At 43.1% G+C, this 14,226-nt stretch overlaps 1 protein-coding gene across 1 annotated transcript; it reads right to left on the minus strand.

Annotated features, from left to right (window-relative positions):
* Positions 1–1,105: 1,105 nt before the first annotated feature.
* Positions 1,106–13,913, minus strand: LOC139659135 (zinc finger protein 721-like). Its single transcript, XM_071537359.1, has 9 exons — positions 13,371–13,913; positions 12,068–12,477; positions 9,737–9,806; positions 7,705–9,298; positions 6,503–6,650; positions 4,961–5,285; positions 4,417–4,479; positions 4,044–4,106; positions 1,106–3,315 (listed from the first exon to the last, which is right to left on the minus strand). Exons 1-9 carry the CDS (start codon positions 13,786–13,788, stop codon positions 1,877–1,879), a joined length of 4,530 nt encoding a protein of 1,509 aa, XP_071393460.1. The 5' UTR covers positions 13,789–13,913; the 3' UTR covers positions 1,106–1,876.
* Positions 13,914–14,226: the final 313 nt, after the last annotated feature.

Raw genomic sequence — 14,226 nt, forward strand, 5'->3', positions numbered from 1 at the left:
TTATCAACATCCTAACCTGTATAGTTACTTGATACTGCTTCTGCCTCCCAGCTGCTTCTGGCCTCTGCAGGAGAGCGTGTACAGCCAGTCTGAAATATGAGTGATTAGGAGAGACTAGCATGTTAATAAATTAGCTACATGTTTGGGAAAATGGGAAAAAACATAGGAATTTAACAATGCCGCAGTAATCTATGAAAGTACATTTCCTGAAGAAAGAAATGTGTGGGCTAGCTGAAAATCTGGATGTCTGCTTAGTTAAATTCGTTAGAAAGAATTATTTTAAAAATGTTTACAACTTGACCATCAGATTCACTCATTGCCATTCATTTCTATGGGAAAATCAAGTTGATTTAAAATGATTTAAATCTTAAAAAGTATTAGTCATAAAGTACCTGAATATATGTTTTCTTTACTTATGCATTTGCCAATGTTTCGTTACGTCAGCAACGTCACACGCAGACTGTAAAGGTCACACGTCGTGCCAGTTAATGTTGTTAGCCATGCCAGCTAAGCTAGCTAGCACGATCTACAATGATTCAACCACTTACATGGATGCTAATCTCTGGCAGTCTTTCAGTCTTCTTGGGGTTTTTCATCGCGGTCTGGTCTTCATGTTGTAAAACTGCAGAACAAGCCACAAACAGAATGCAAAGTTTGCGAACCGTTTCTTTCACCAACAGTTGGACCACCGAGCCAAGATGCTCTTCTTTACAAGATGTCTCACTGCGTGCCGCTTCATGCGACTCTTCAAACAGTCTGTAGATTTCCTCAACGAATACAGATAGGATTGATGCTGTCTGGGATCGAAACGCCTCATTAAAAGTTGACATGTTTTATTCAGATGTAGTCGAGAAAACGTTACTGTGGTTCACGGACTCTCCAACCGTTGCTCACTGTACGGTGAAAGTAGGCTTCCTCGATCCCGAGCGTCTCTGATCGTGTTTCTTTTTCCCCCCTTTCAAAATAAAAGCCACAATGTCATCAGGATAAGGTTTCAAGTAGGCTAAATGTCAAATAAATGCAATTGAAAAATCATTCTTCTTTTTTTATCAATTTGATTTTTATTTTACAGCGATTTTAAAGCACTGTTTTGAATTGACCACCAAGTCATACAAAAATGGACATGTTAAAGGTCTACTGAAATGTTCTTAACCTCCAACTTTTCCAGATTGTGAAGAACCATATAAAATATAAAGACATAACTTTACTCCAACTTGTTAATCTAAGCAACTATAGCCTAAACCAAAACCTGTCTCGGCTAATAATGCATCTGGCTGATGTTAGCAGTGCTGGCATTCACAGTTGAGGATGTGTGAAAATTTAAAATTTCATATTTCAAGATCTATTTAATTCTAGATGCATTTTTATTGTTGAGAAGTTGCCTTAAATATTTAAGTAAAGTTTATACTATTAAGCTATGGCCACAGTTTGGCTACAACGCTCAAAATTTATGACCAAGATGACATTTTTCAGCCAAACATTTACTTAAGGCAGCATTTATCAGAAACATAGCATCTAACATTCAAGTATTACAATCAACATGTGTGTTTCCTCTGTACCTTTATGTAGCAGTGGTGCATGGTGGTATTTTTAATTTGTCCCTCTTTTGGTTCCAGTTATGGTTCGAGTGCAGGTTGCAATGCTGAATGTTTTTCTTTGGATACTTTATCACTTATAAAAACCTTAATTTTCAATATTGAGATTAGACTTTTTGTCTTGGAGGGAAATTAGAAGTACGATTTACACTAAGAATTTCTGCCGGTAATTCCCTTGCTGCAGTGCTGCACCACAGCTGAGCGACTACAGAGGAAACACCGCCACATTATTATCATCATCAGGTGCTCAGGTTCGGTCCGTGCCAAACGTCTAACCCGAATCATTTCTGCTTCTCGTCACAGCCGTGTTTCTTGAGCTGCCTCGAATCGGAGAAGCCCTGTCCGCACCCGCTGCAGCGGTACGGCTTTTCCCCCGTGTGGACGTGCATGTGGAGCTTAACGTGTCCGAGCTGCCGGAACCTCAGGCCGCAAACCTCGCACTCGTAGGGCTTCTCCCCCGTGTGGACCCTCAAGTGTCGGAGGTAGTTGGTGTAGATCCTGAAGGCCTTGCCGCACTCGTCGCACTTATGAGGCTTCTCTCCGGAGTGCTGCAGCTCGTGGGACTTGAGCGCCTGGAGAATGATGAACCTTTTCCCGCACACGCCGCAGCCGAACGGCCTCTCCCCCGAGTGGATCCTCCGGTGGTAGTCGTAAGTCGCTTTGTAGAAGAACGACTTGCCGCACTCGTCGCAGCTGTACTGCATCTGACCCGCGTGGATCGCCTCGTGTCTCTTCAGCGCGCCGGCGGTGTCGAAGCCCTTCCGGCAAGTCCTGCAGCCGAACGGCGTCACGTCCACCGTCGTCCGGTCTCTCCGGTAGATCACTCTGCGGTTGCCTCGCTCTCGCGTCCGCCTTCTGATGACCCGCCCGTGTTTTTCGTCGTGCCGTACTTTCTGGTGTTTCTGCAGCTGGCAGTTGTAGAGAAAAGTCTTCCCGCACAGGTCGCACATGAACGGCTTGGAGGCGCCGTGGAGGAGCATGTGGGCTTTCAGCTTGTTGTCCTGGATGAAGCTCTTGCCGCAGACTTTGCATTTGAACGGTTTTTCGCCCGTGTGAATGCGAATGTGCCTCTTCAGGTTGTGCTGGAGCGTGAAGCCCGCTCCGCACGTCTCGCATGTAAACATTTTCCCTTTGTGGACCGACTGGTGCGTCCTGAGCGACCTCCTCTTCACGAAAGCCTTGCCGCACACCGCGCACTTGTAAGGATGCTCGCCGGTGTGAACGCTTTTGTGGCACTGCAGGGTGAAGGCGTACCTGAACGTCTCTCCGCACTCCGAGCACTTGTGCGGCTTTTCGACGGCGTGGACGACCTGGTGGGCCTGCAGGTTGTGTTTGGTTTTGAAGCCCTTCCCGCAGGTGGAGCAGCTGAACGGCCTGGCGTCCGTGTGAACCAGCTGGTGAGTCTTGAGGTGCACTTTCGTCTTGAACTCCTTCTCGCAGAGCGGGCACTTGAACGCGGCGTACTTCTTCTCTTCGTGGCGTAGCAGGTGGTGCTCGAAAGTGGCGGCGGTCCTGAATCTTCTGGGGCACTGGTCGCAGGCGAAGGGCCTCTGCTCTTTGTGAGTGTTCATGTGCTTCATCAGGTGAAACTGCCGGTTGAAGCTCTTGTCACACACTTCACACACAAAGACCTTCCCTTTCCTCCTGAGAACCACCTCCTGTGTATTTTGGCTGCCAGTCTCTTTGGGTTCTTTGCTGGAGGTACAATCCTCTGCAGGACCTGAGTGGAAAAGATAAACATTACCACACATGTCCAGTCTGTAGCACAACTGTAAACACTGATGCAAAAATTTGAATTGTAATGGAAAAATGAAAATGAACATTGGTATTGCGTCATTCCATTTTTTGCATCTTATAAGTTTTGTATCTGAGTTAAGGGTGTATGACAAAAACTAATACTTTTTACTGTTTTTCTTCTTACGATTTTAAGAGGATCTATCCACAAGTCCACAGTTTCAGTTACATACTTGTCACATCCACTGAATAACAATCACAACGTACCGATTGTGTCACAAGGAGAATCCCAAAACATTTCTGAACGCAGACAAGTAACCTAAGATTGTTTTAGCTGACTCAATAAAGTGCAACCTGACCTTATGCTACAAATTAATGGAATTGTCATTTTCTAAAAGTCTGTTTGCATTAAATGAAATTGAATCTTTACTATGATCACAGACTAGGCCTATAATATGAGATAACAACAAATTCAATTCTCTTTTGAATTATCAAAAATCTTTCCTCCTCTAATGGCTGAGGTTGATTCAGTGTCAGTCACTCATATCCAAGTCTCAATTTTCAGCAGCCACTGTTAACAATCAGTTAACACATTATTAATTATTCATCAATTATAGCTATCAATTATAAGCCTTTTATATGAGCTATAAGAGTTTTTTTTCCTCTGTATCAGTTTTCATATTTGCACTTTTTCAAAGTGTTTTGAAATCTCACCTCCTCTCCTGACTGCGGACGAATCAGCTTCAGACTTCACTTCAGTTTTCTCCTTTTCTGGGTCTGAATATGAAGGTGACAGCAAAGAAAACAAATGATGACACACAAACACTGACAACATCGTAAACCTTCAGTTTTTTTTTTTAGAAATAACACAAGGTGCGGGAGTCTCAGTCTGTGTGCACCTTGTCTTCAACAACCTGCAGACAGAATATTTGGTTGTGCAAAGAAATCCTGCTACAAGTTAATGAGAATGTTGCTTCTTCTGCAAGTGGGTGAAATATCACTGTTGCTTTCTGAATGGCCATAATATTATAGTCACAGAATATTTAGGCCTATATATTTATATTTTAAATGAAATCAGAAATCTTACCTCCTCCACTGACCGAGGATGATTTATCTTTACAATTCTCCTCCTTTTTCTTCTTTTCTGTATCTGTGTAAATAATTATGATGCTTAAATTATTACTGGACATTGTTGAATGAATATTTGTAGAGTGATACATTTACGTTTTATGGCTTTTAGTTTGTTTTTATTCTCTTTGCATTTTTAAAATTGTGTTTTTATTGTAAAGCATTTTGTAACTGTGTTTTGAAAAGTGCTATATAAATAAAGTTATTATTATTATTATTATTATTATTACATGTCCACAACATGTCTTGCCTTTTTCCCTGTATGTGACAACCTCTTTATATCACACTCACTAACTCACTCTCACACTCACTAACATAAAAAAACACTTATCTAATCAGTCCAGGCTCAACAATATGCTTCCCAAATATCATATTCATGCTACAAGCAACTAGCAAATTTCCCCTTTCAAAGCTTTACGGACACTGTGCCTGCTCTCATGTACACCTGACATTAGCTAACTTACACATGCATCACATTAGGAGAGTTTACTGGGGAACTTTACCGGTGCTGTGTCCGATCTGCAGCCCGACAGGAGTTAACACTGTGACTCTGTCTGCCTTTTCTTTTAACTTCCCAAACGGCTTCAAGGTGAAGATCAACCCGGTGTCTTCGAAAAGCACCGGACAGCCTTTCAGGACGTTTTCTCTCCACCTGCTGGCGTTTTCAAACTTGTCGCTCAGGCTCTTCAGCTCGCTCTCCAGCTGCCCGACTCTGGTCCTCAGAGTCTCGTTCTCACTCTGCAGCGTTGTGGACAGCTGGGTGAAAACGCTGCTGATCTTTCTCGTTGCCTCCCGGGCCAACATTTGGGCGATGGCGGCAAAATCTGTCTGTGAAGGATTAGAAGAAGACAGTTAACACCAACGAGATAAAAGAAGTGTCTTAAACGTATTCATTTGAACTTATCCAGTGTACCTGGTTGTTCCAAGTGATGATGTAATTAGGGCTGCAACTAACGATTATTTTCATTGTCGATTAATCTGTCGATTATTTGCTCGATTAATCGATTAGTTGTTTGGTCTATAAAATGTCAGAAAATGGTGAAAAATGTCGATCGGTGTTTCCCAAAGCCCAAGACGACGTCCTCAAATGTCTTGTTTTGTCCACAACCCAAAGATATTCAGTTTACTGTCATAGAGGAGTAAAGAAACCAGAAAATATTCACATTTAAGAAGCTGGAATCAGAGAATTTTTACTTATTTTTCTTTAAAAAAAATTACTCAAACCGATTAATTGATTATCAAAATAGCTGGCGATTAATTTAATAGTTGACAACTAACTGATTAATCGTTGCAGCTCTAGATGTAATATCTACAGAGTAATAACTAATATAATATAACCTGTTTATATACTAAAGGGCCGGATAACGTAATAACAACATTAGCTAAAGCTCATACAGGTTAAAATGGTTCTCTTTTTGTCAGCAATGAGCATATTAACAACAGATGTGATAATTGTGGAGAGGAAGAAACAGTAAGTAGTAAATCAGTAAATCATCATGCAACAGCTAGCCTAACTGTAAATTAATAGATTATAGATGATTAATAGATAAACGCATTTGTTTTAAATACAAAAAAAGAAAGAAAACCAGATAGTAGTTTTTTTTTTTTTACTAAAGATATGGTCAGTCCCCACTCCAGATCAGTGGATGGCGGTAACGCACTCCAAGTGTTTGCCAACCGCCATGAATTCAACACTAAAGAAGACGAAGAAGCAGTTGGTGTTCATGAACAAATTTGTAAAGATGTGACAGTTTGAATTAACCGTCACGTCAGTCTGAATATTTCCATGCCGATATCCACACTTTTACACATACGTTCCCCCCTCAGGACATTTCCCCACCGTCGTTGTCAACTTTACCCACATTAACAGCTACCCGATCACAGTCCGCCATCTTTGTTATGCTTTACGTTACGCTGCCCCTCATTTGATTTAATGCCGACGACCCATCTCCTCGTACTACAGTATTTCTGATCCACTCCGTGACCACAGACTCTTTTAACGTGTAGTCAAGTTATTTTTCCCAAAATGTAAACCTCTCATTCACCTTGGTTTTCATACTTGACGCCTTCGTGGACTTTTCTTCCCTTGAACTCCCGATTACATCAACTGCAGTCTTAACGACAATCTCCATGATGGACTTAGTTTCTAAATAAAACACTTCATTTTCTGGCATTTTCCCCCTCAAACGAAGACTCAACTTTCACAACAATGCGGCAGGGAAACCATCAGAGTTTGCGTTAGCTCTTTGACACTAACTCCGGAAATGGAAGTAGCTCCGTCATACTGGTAATTTTGGGAACGTGAAAGAATATTTCAAAATAAAAGCCTCAAACTCGACTATACAGTAGATCGGACTATGAACGCGCATTTTTTATTAAACATTTATACAGTAACACAGTAGAATGAACTGTACATAGAAAATACGTTTTACATTGTACATTTTTTTCTCTGAAAATAATTACATGTTTATAACTATAACAGCATTCAATGCTTTGTGTACCGAATGCCTAAGAACTAAATTAGTACAAAATATTTGATCTATACTCAAAAAAGAAAACGCCAGCATTCAACAAAAATACATTCTCCATGTATTTTAACGATTAATTTTCACCTGCTGAAAATAAAATAAAAACCCATTATTACAGAATCATTGGTGGCATGAATGAAACTCACCAATAGAAAAAACAACATGCCAAAAGCACTTCTTCAAGCTAGACATTTTAATTTTTGCTGTGATAATCTACCTATATCCTTCATTTACTTCACTGTGGGTTCTGTTTGTGTTTCACATGTTCATTTTGGGGATTTTTAATGGCCATTCTGCACTGCCCTACAACGGTAATCAGCAGTAACTGTACTTTGAGTTTTTCAAAGGCCAAATGTCGTGACTCAAGTTTAGATTTCATTTTAACAAAAAATAAACCCTTAGGTGCTACTGAACAAAATACATTACCCACTTCTGTACCAAAAATAATTTTGTTAGGACAGTGGATAATTTAGATGAACGTATTGAAGTCATTTTTCTCAGTTTCACTCTTCTTATGCAGTTACTACAATTTATCTTTGTAGGGCAGCATAGCAACAGCTTCAACAAAAAGGCAAAGGGCCAAACACAAGTCATGTTGTTTCCCTAAATACATCATATAACTTAACTTTAACTATGACTTTAATACATAAGTAACAAGTTCTCCCATTTGTGTCTGTGGTGACCAGACAACACACTGGTCATACCCCCACTTCCCCTACGACCCATCACAGCTGTGTTTCTTGTACTGCCTTGAATCCGAGAAGCCCCGCCCACACCGCTCACACGTGTACAGCTTCACGCCGGTGTGGACCTGCATGTGGGACTTGAGCTGATTGGACTGGTTGAACTTCCTGTGACACCGCTCGCATTCGAACGGTTTCTCCCCGGTGTGGATCCGCAGGTGCCGGTAGAAGTTTCCGTCCGTTCTGAAGGCCCTGCCGCAGTGGTCGCACTTGTACGGTTTTTCCCCGGTGTGTATGCGCTCGTGCTGCTTCAGACTCCCGGCTTGGACAAACCTCTTCCCGCACACGTCACAGACGAAGGGTTTCTCCCCCGAGTGGCTTCTCTGGTGGTAGCTGAACGAGTATTTGTTATGGAAAGACTTCCCGCATATGCTGCAGTGGTAGTCCTTGTGCTCCTCGTGGCCTTTTTCGTGAACTTTGAGAGACGAGGCGGCGCTGAAACCTTTCAGGCAGATCCTGCAGCTGAACGGTTTCGCCAGCGACGACTTGTTTCGCCGCTGGTTCGGCAGAACTCTCTGGTTTCCGTCCGTTTGATCTAACCCGTCGGCGTGCACAAACTTTTGATGAATCAGCAGCCTGCAGTTGAAGAGGAAGGTCTTCCCGCACAGATCACACATGAAAGGCTTTCTGGCTCCGTGGACGAGCATGTGGGACTTCAACTTGTTGCTGTCGGAGAAGCTCTTGCCGCACTCGTTGCATGTGAAGGGCTTCTCTCCTGTGTGGAGGCGAATGTGCCTCTTGAGGTTGTTATTCAGGCTGAACCTCGCTCCGCATATGTGACAGGTGAACGGCTTCTCCCCGGTGTGAACCAGGTTGTGTTTTTTCAGAGCGGTGCCGGTCCGGTACGTCTTGTTGCACACGGTGCACATGAACGGCGTGTCGCCCGTGTGTTTCCTCTTGTGCACGGTCAGGGAGTGGGCGTATTTGAAAGTCTCGTCGCACATTGTGCATTTGTATTTTTTGGCGCCGGTGTGGACCGTCTGGTGGAAGCGAAGAGTGTCTTTACTCTTGAACTCTTTCCCGCACGTCGCGCAGTTGAACGGTCTTTCCTCTGAGTGAACGACCTTGTGACACCTCAGCTGGCCCGGGGTCTTGAACGTCTTGTCGCACACCTGGCACTTGAACATTTGTTTCGACGCCTCGTGGCGCCCGACGTGGTTTTCTAGAGATTTCTCCAGTCTGAATTTCTTGCCACACTGATCGCAGGTGAACGGCTTCGGCTGTTTAAACCGCTGGTGACGCACCATGTGATTCTGAAGAGACTGCTCTTTTCGGAACGATCTTTTACACCGAGTACAGGGGAAAGGCTTGGGCGTTTTACGGCCCTCGTGACGCAGGAGGTGATTCTCAAGGGACTTCTTCTCCAGGAAACTTTTGTCACACTGGTCACAGGGGAAAGGCTTCTTGTGGACGAGCATGTGTTTCTGCAGTTCACCTTGCCAGTGGAAACCGACGTTGCAGAGCTCACAAAAGAAGCGCTTCACTGTCCGCAGCTCTTTTCTCCGCTGCTTTCTCTCCTGCACTTTATTCAACTTGGTTTCTTTCTCTTCAGTGTTGTTGTCGGTGGAGGCTGGGGGTAGGGAGTTAAAAAAAATAAAAAATTACCACACATGCAGAACATAAATAGGCTACTTCTTCGACATTTTTTCCTTGGAGTAGCGATTGTTTTCCTGCTACACAGGGAAACAAACATTTTTGGTCTACTGACCTCAATGGCTGCAGCAAAACAGGATTTTGAAACTGGATCTTCAAATTGTTGGTTGGTTAAACATAAACGTGTCTGGTGGAGTAGATAAACTTTCCACTATACCACACTGATTTTTAGAGTTTACATGACAAAAGCAAGACTTTCTGCCTTCTTTCCAACTCTTACGTCAACAGAAATGTTGCTGAAAAACAGATTTCATTTTCAACCTATCCCAGTTCCTATTTTTATTTTATAGAGATAATTTAATATTCAGTTCTGCATGACAGGAGAAACCCTATGCAGTCTGACTTTGAATCATACCTTTTACAACTTCAGGATTCCCTTCCTTTTTCCTCTTCACCGGGACAGAAGCCGTCTCTTCCGGAGTTTTCTGTAATGCAGAAGGAAACAGAACATGGATTTCATTTGAGTCAAAGTGAACTAATGTTGGTGACATTCAGCAGCTCTGATGGCCAACAGTGAGGAGTTTCTTCAGCATCACGGTTCTGTTTATATAGGAACATGTTACTAGAAATAATTTTGCTAATTAAGTTTTTTGACTTATTTGTTGCTTATTGCTGGCAACATTGTGCATGTATGTGCCCAAAAAGTGCCTACTGTATCACCACTAGGGGGGGAAAATAACACCATCCAGACGCTCGTAAATCTTTGACAGGTTTCTTATTTTATTCAAACTAGGGACGTTAATGATTAATCGACAATCGATTAATCGCCGTTAAGAATTTGATCGATCAAGCATAGGCCTATATTAACTGATTAATCAACATTGTAGGCTATGTGCTATTTCTCATTTTTTGCTGAAATGATTTACCACCACAAGGGCGCAATTTAACTTTCACCGCTTATACAGAGGAAGAAGGAAGCCAAGCAAACGGGCGAAAAGTCTAGTGTAGAAGCGTTACACCCGAAAAGACAACAGTATTCATTGTAAACATTGTAATACAGTGTTGAAATACAGCAGGTCTACAAGCACAATGACAGGGAATGCAGGAAGATCTTTTGAATTTTGCTTGGTTGATTAACTTGTTGAGTTGGCCTAAAGACAGGTGTACAAACACACATTTTCTATGTCAAAAGCTGTTTTTTACATAATGATTAATCGATTAATTGGTCGTTAACGTGACTGACGGTCGATTAAGTAAACGGATTAAAATTTACATCCCTAATTCAAACAGAAAGTAGTTGGCTAGTAAAATAGTAGGTGAACTCTGAGATTTACTAGCCACTGTAGCCTATACACAAAAATTGTTTCCTTCTGATCACCACCCTTAAACCATATTCTGCCAGGATTAGTTTTCAGGACAATGTCTAACATGCAACAAGACATCAGTGATGTCAATGAACAATTCCTATGGAACAGGAGAACTCCGTAATCTCAAAATTACAGACATAGTAGAGGCTCGGCGGCCTTGCTGCAAAACTTATGACATGTAACTAACAGCCATGTGGCCTGGACAAGTTTTAGCTGACAGTTTTTACAGGGAAAATAAAGGGAGGTAAAAGATGTCTGACTCTTTATTGATCACGGCAGATTGGGAAGGGACTAAAATCACAGACATGCAATAGAAGGGACTGCATTAACGCAATCTCCGATGACGGGTTACAGTTTAATAAACCCTGTTGTCAAACTGTATCCAGTAATTCATGGGTACATCTTTACAAATGTACACATATAAAAAATGTCCTTCCTTATTATACCAGCGATACAGGAATATTTACTACATCTATTTCCTGTGTGTGACTCTGACCATATGCTCCTTACTATTAGCTGCTTGTGATGCTGACAATGTTATAAATCTTGTAATTTAGGCTTATTACCTCTGCCAAGGAGGTTATGTTTTCGGTGACGTTTGTTTATTTGTTTGTTTGTTTGTTTGTCTGTCTGTAAGCAGGATTACGGAAAAACTACTGGCCCGATTTTCATGAAACTTCGTGGAAGGGTGTAGCATGGGCCAAGGAAGAACACAGTACATTTTGGAGCGGATCCGGATCCGACTCACGAACAAGCAATAATAGCACGAACCGTGGCGGAGGTCTGCGCTCTCCAAGTGCCCTTCTAATAGGGCTGGGCAATACATCGATATTATATCGATATTGTGATATGAGACTAGATATCGTCTTAGATTTTGGATATCATAATATCGTGATCTGGCATAAGTGTTGTCTTTTCCTGGTTTTAAAGGCTGCGTTACAGTAAAGTGATGTCATTTTCTGAACTTACCAGACTGTTCTAGCTGTTCTATTATTTGCCTTTACCCACTTAGTCATTATATCCACATTACTGATGATTATTTATCAAAAAAATTGTGTAAATATTTTGTGAAAGCACCAATAGTCATCCCTACAATATTGTTGCAATATTGATATCAAGGTATTTGGTAAAAAATATTGTGATATTTGATTTTGTCCATATCGCCCAGCCCTACTTACAACTGAACATTTAGCCCACTTCGTAGAAAATACCGAGATATATATCGTGTATCAGCATTCAGCCTAAAAATACCGAGATATGATTTTTGGTCCATATCGCCCAGCCCTACCTTCTAGTTCAACTTGTTTTGAGTCACTCTGAACAGGAGCATCAGTGTAAATCTGCTACATAAAACCAAACACACGACAGAAGTACCGAACCTTTTGCTTGGCTGAATTAACCCCACTGACGGTGTTGGAGTCCTTGCTGGTCACGGCCTGAAGCGCAGCGCCCGGCAAGGCAGCAGGCGTGAGGACGAGCTTCCCGGCTCCCAGCTGCAGCGCCGTCGGCTTGGAGACGGCCGTCGGCTTGGAGACGGCCGTCGGCGAGGCGGAGGCGTTGGCGATAACTTGACCGGCTCCCACCAGCAGCACCGTGGGAGAGGAGCCGACTCTGTTGACGAGAACCACCGGGGTCGGCGCGGGTTTGGGGACGGCGGTCACGGGTGAAGCCGCGGTGCCGGGGGCGGAGTGAGCGGCTCCCGGCAGACCGGCCGGAGCGTTGGGGGCGGCCATGTTAGCAGCAGGTTTTGGGGCGGCTTGGTTGGCGGACACCGACAGCACCGGGCTCCCTGTGGTTTCGCAGACGGAAAGAAAAACAGAAAGAGAGGGAAAATGTCACACAGACCTCATCACATAAGCCCAAGTGTGTGTGTGTGTGTGCAGAAAACAGTGCAATTTGTTTATCATAGGGACCAGAGGTGGGGACTCGAGTCACAATTTGAATCGCTTGAGACTTGACTTGATGCATGAAGAGAAGACTTGAGACTTGACTTGGGTTCTGGTGACTTGGGACTCGACTCTGACTTGTACTCTGATGACTTGAAAAGGTTTCTAAAGTCTTGACTTGAGATCTTGTGTTTGTGTAAATGATTTAGATTGAAAGTGATGAGATTTGTTCCAGCAGACGACTGAATTTAAATTCTGTTTTCTGAATTTGTATGGAATGATTGAATTTATTGACGTTGAAACTGATGATAGAAATCAAACTCAAACTCTTACCAAGTTTTTATCCTATTAAAACCACATTGCATTGAAAAGTCCTAGATATTTCGTTTTCTTTAAGATATTAAATTGATTCTGGACTCTTGATTTGTTCTGACTTGACTTGCTGTTCTACATTTAGACTTGAGACTTGACATTAATGACATGGACTTGACTTGGACTTGCTGTTCTACATTTAGACTTGAGACTTGACTTGAGACTTGTTCCTCAAGACTTGAGACCGACTTGGGACTCGAGCAAAGTTGACTCGGTCACACCTCTGATAGGGAGTGTTAGCTAAAGCAAACAGCAGTCTAGCAGTATGGAAACTATAATTAGCCGGCACACACAGGTCGACTTAAGAGGTAAAACAGCAAAGGAAGGTAAACAACACTAATGATGTTTGAGCAAAAACGAGGTCGGACCTGGTTTTCCTCAGAAAAGTTGTTACACAAACACAGTTATGATCAGTGCTGCTCACCAAGCAGAGATCCGTCCTGCAGCAGAATGTGAGTCAGGCCTTTCTGTGGCTTGTTAGTGTTTTCGGTGATGCTCTTCAGCTCGTGCTCCAGCTGCTCCAGCTCCTTGCCCAGCTGTCCCACCCGGGCCACCAGCTCCCTCTCCAGCTTGCCCGCTTTATTCTCCAGCACATTCTCCAGCTGTTCCACTTTGGCCTTCAGAGCCTCGTTCTCCTCCAGCAGCTCCGAGGAAACTTCCCTGAACAGTTTGCCGATTTTAACAACCAGGTCCCTCTCTATGTCTTGGACGACGCCTCGCCTCGCCTCGTCCCACTCCACAGTTGGCGCTTCTTTCCCCCATGCATCCCTGAAAACACAAACGGTCGCTTGGATGGCGACTTCCACAACGGACGCGACTTCACCGCCGAATCTCGCCTCCATCTTCTCTCAGACAAAATGTTAAACTTAACCCGCTACGTCCGTTAATTCGTGGCGCATTTTGGCCGCGGCAACAAACTTAACTTTGAGTCTGACACTTGTCTCTCTGCACTCAACAGACAACTACGGTCCTCCTTCCGCATTACGTACTGTATCAAACATGGCGGCCAGTGCGCCTCTGAAACGCTTCCGTGCGGTATATCCACTTCCCGTGTCACGTCCTCATTTCAAAATAAAAGCCCCACAGATTTCACACATTTGGAATTAATTCATTGTAGTCTTCGTATTAGTAAGTTATTTTGCGGTTAAAAGGTGACACCCTAGAGTAGAACAGACAATAAGACTGACAGCAGTATGAAGTAGATCGGTCTATGCAAAAACTAATACGTTTTCATGTCATGGACCCCCAAATAGAAATTCATGAGGCCACTGACCCCTATT

This window comes from Centroberyx affinis, unplaced genomic scaffold, assembly GCF_046629955.1.
Source record: "Centroberyx affinis isolate AG114_WGS23_722 - 3 ecotype Tasmania unplaced genomic scaffold, CSIRO-AGI_Caff_v1 ptg003021l_1, whole genome shotgun sequence".
NCBI lineage: Eukaryota > Metazoa > Chordata > Actinopteri > Beryciformes > Berycidae > Centroberyx > Centroberyx affinis.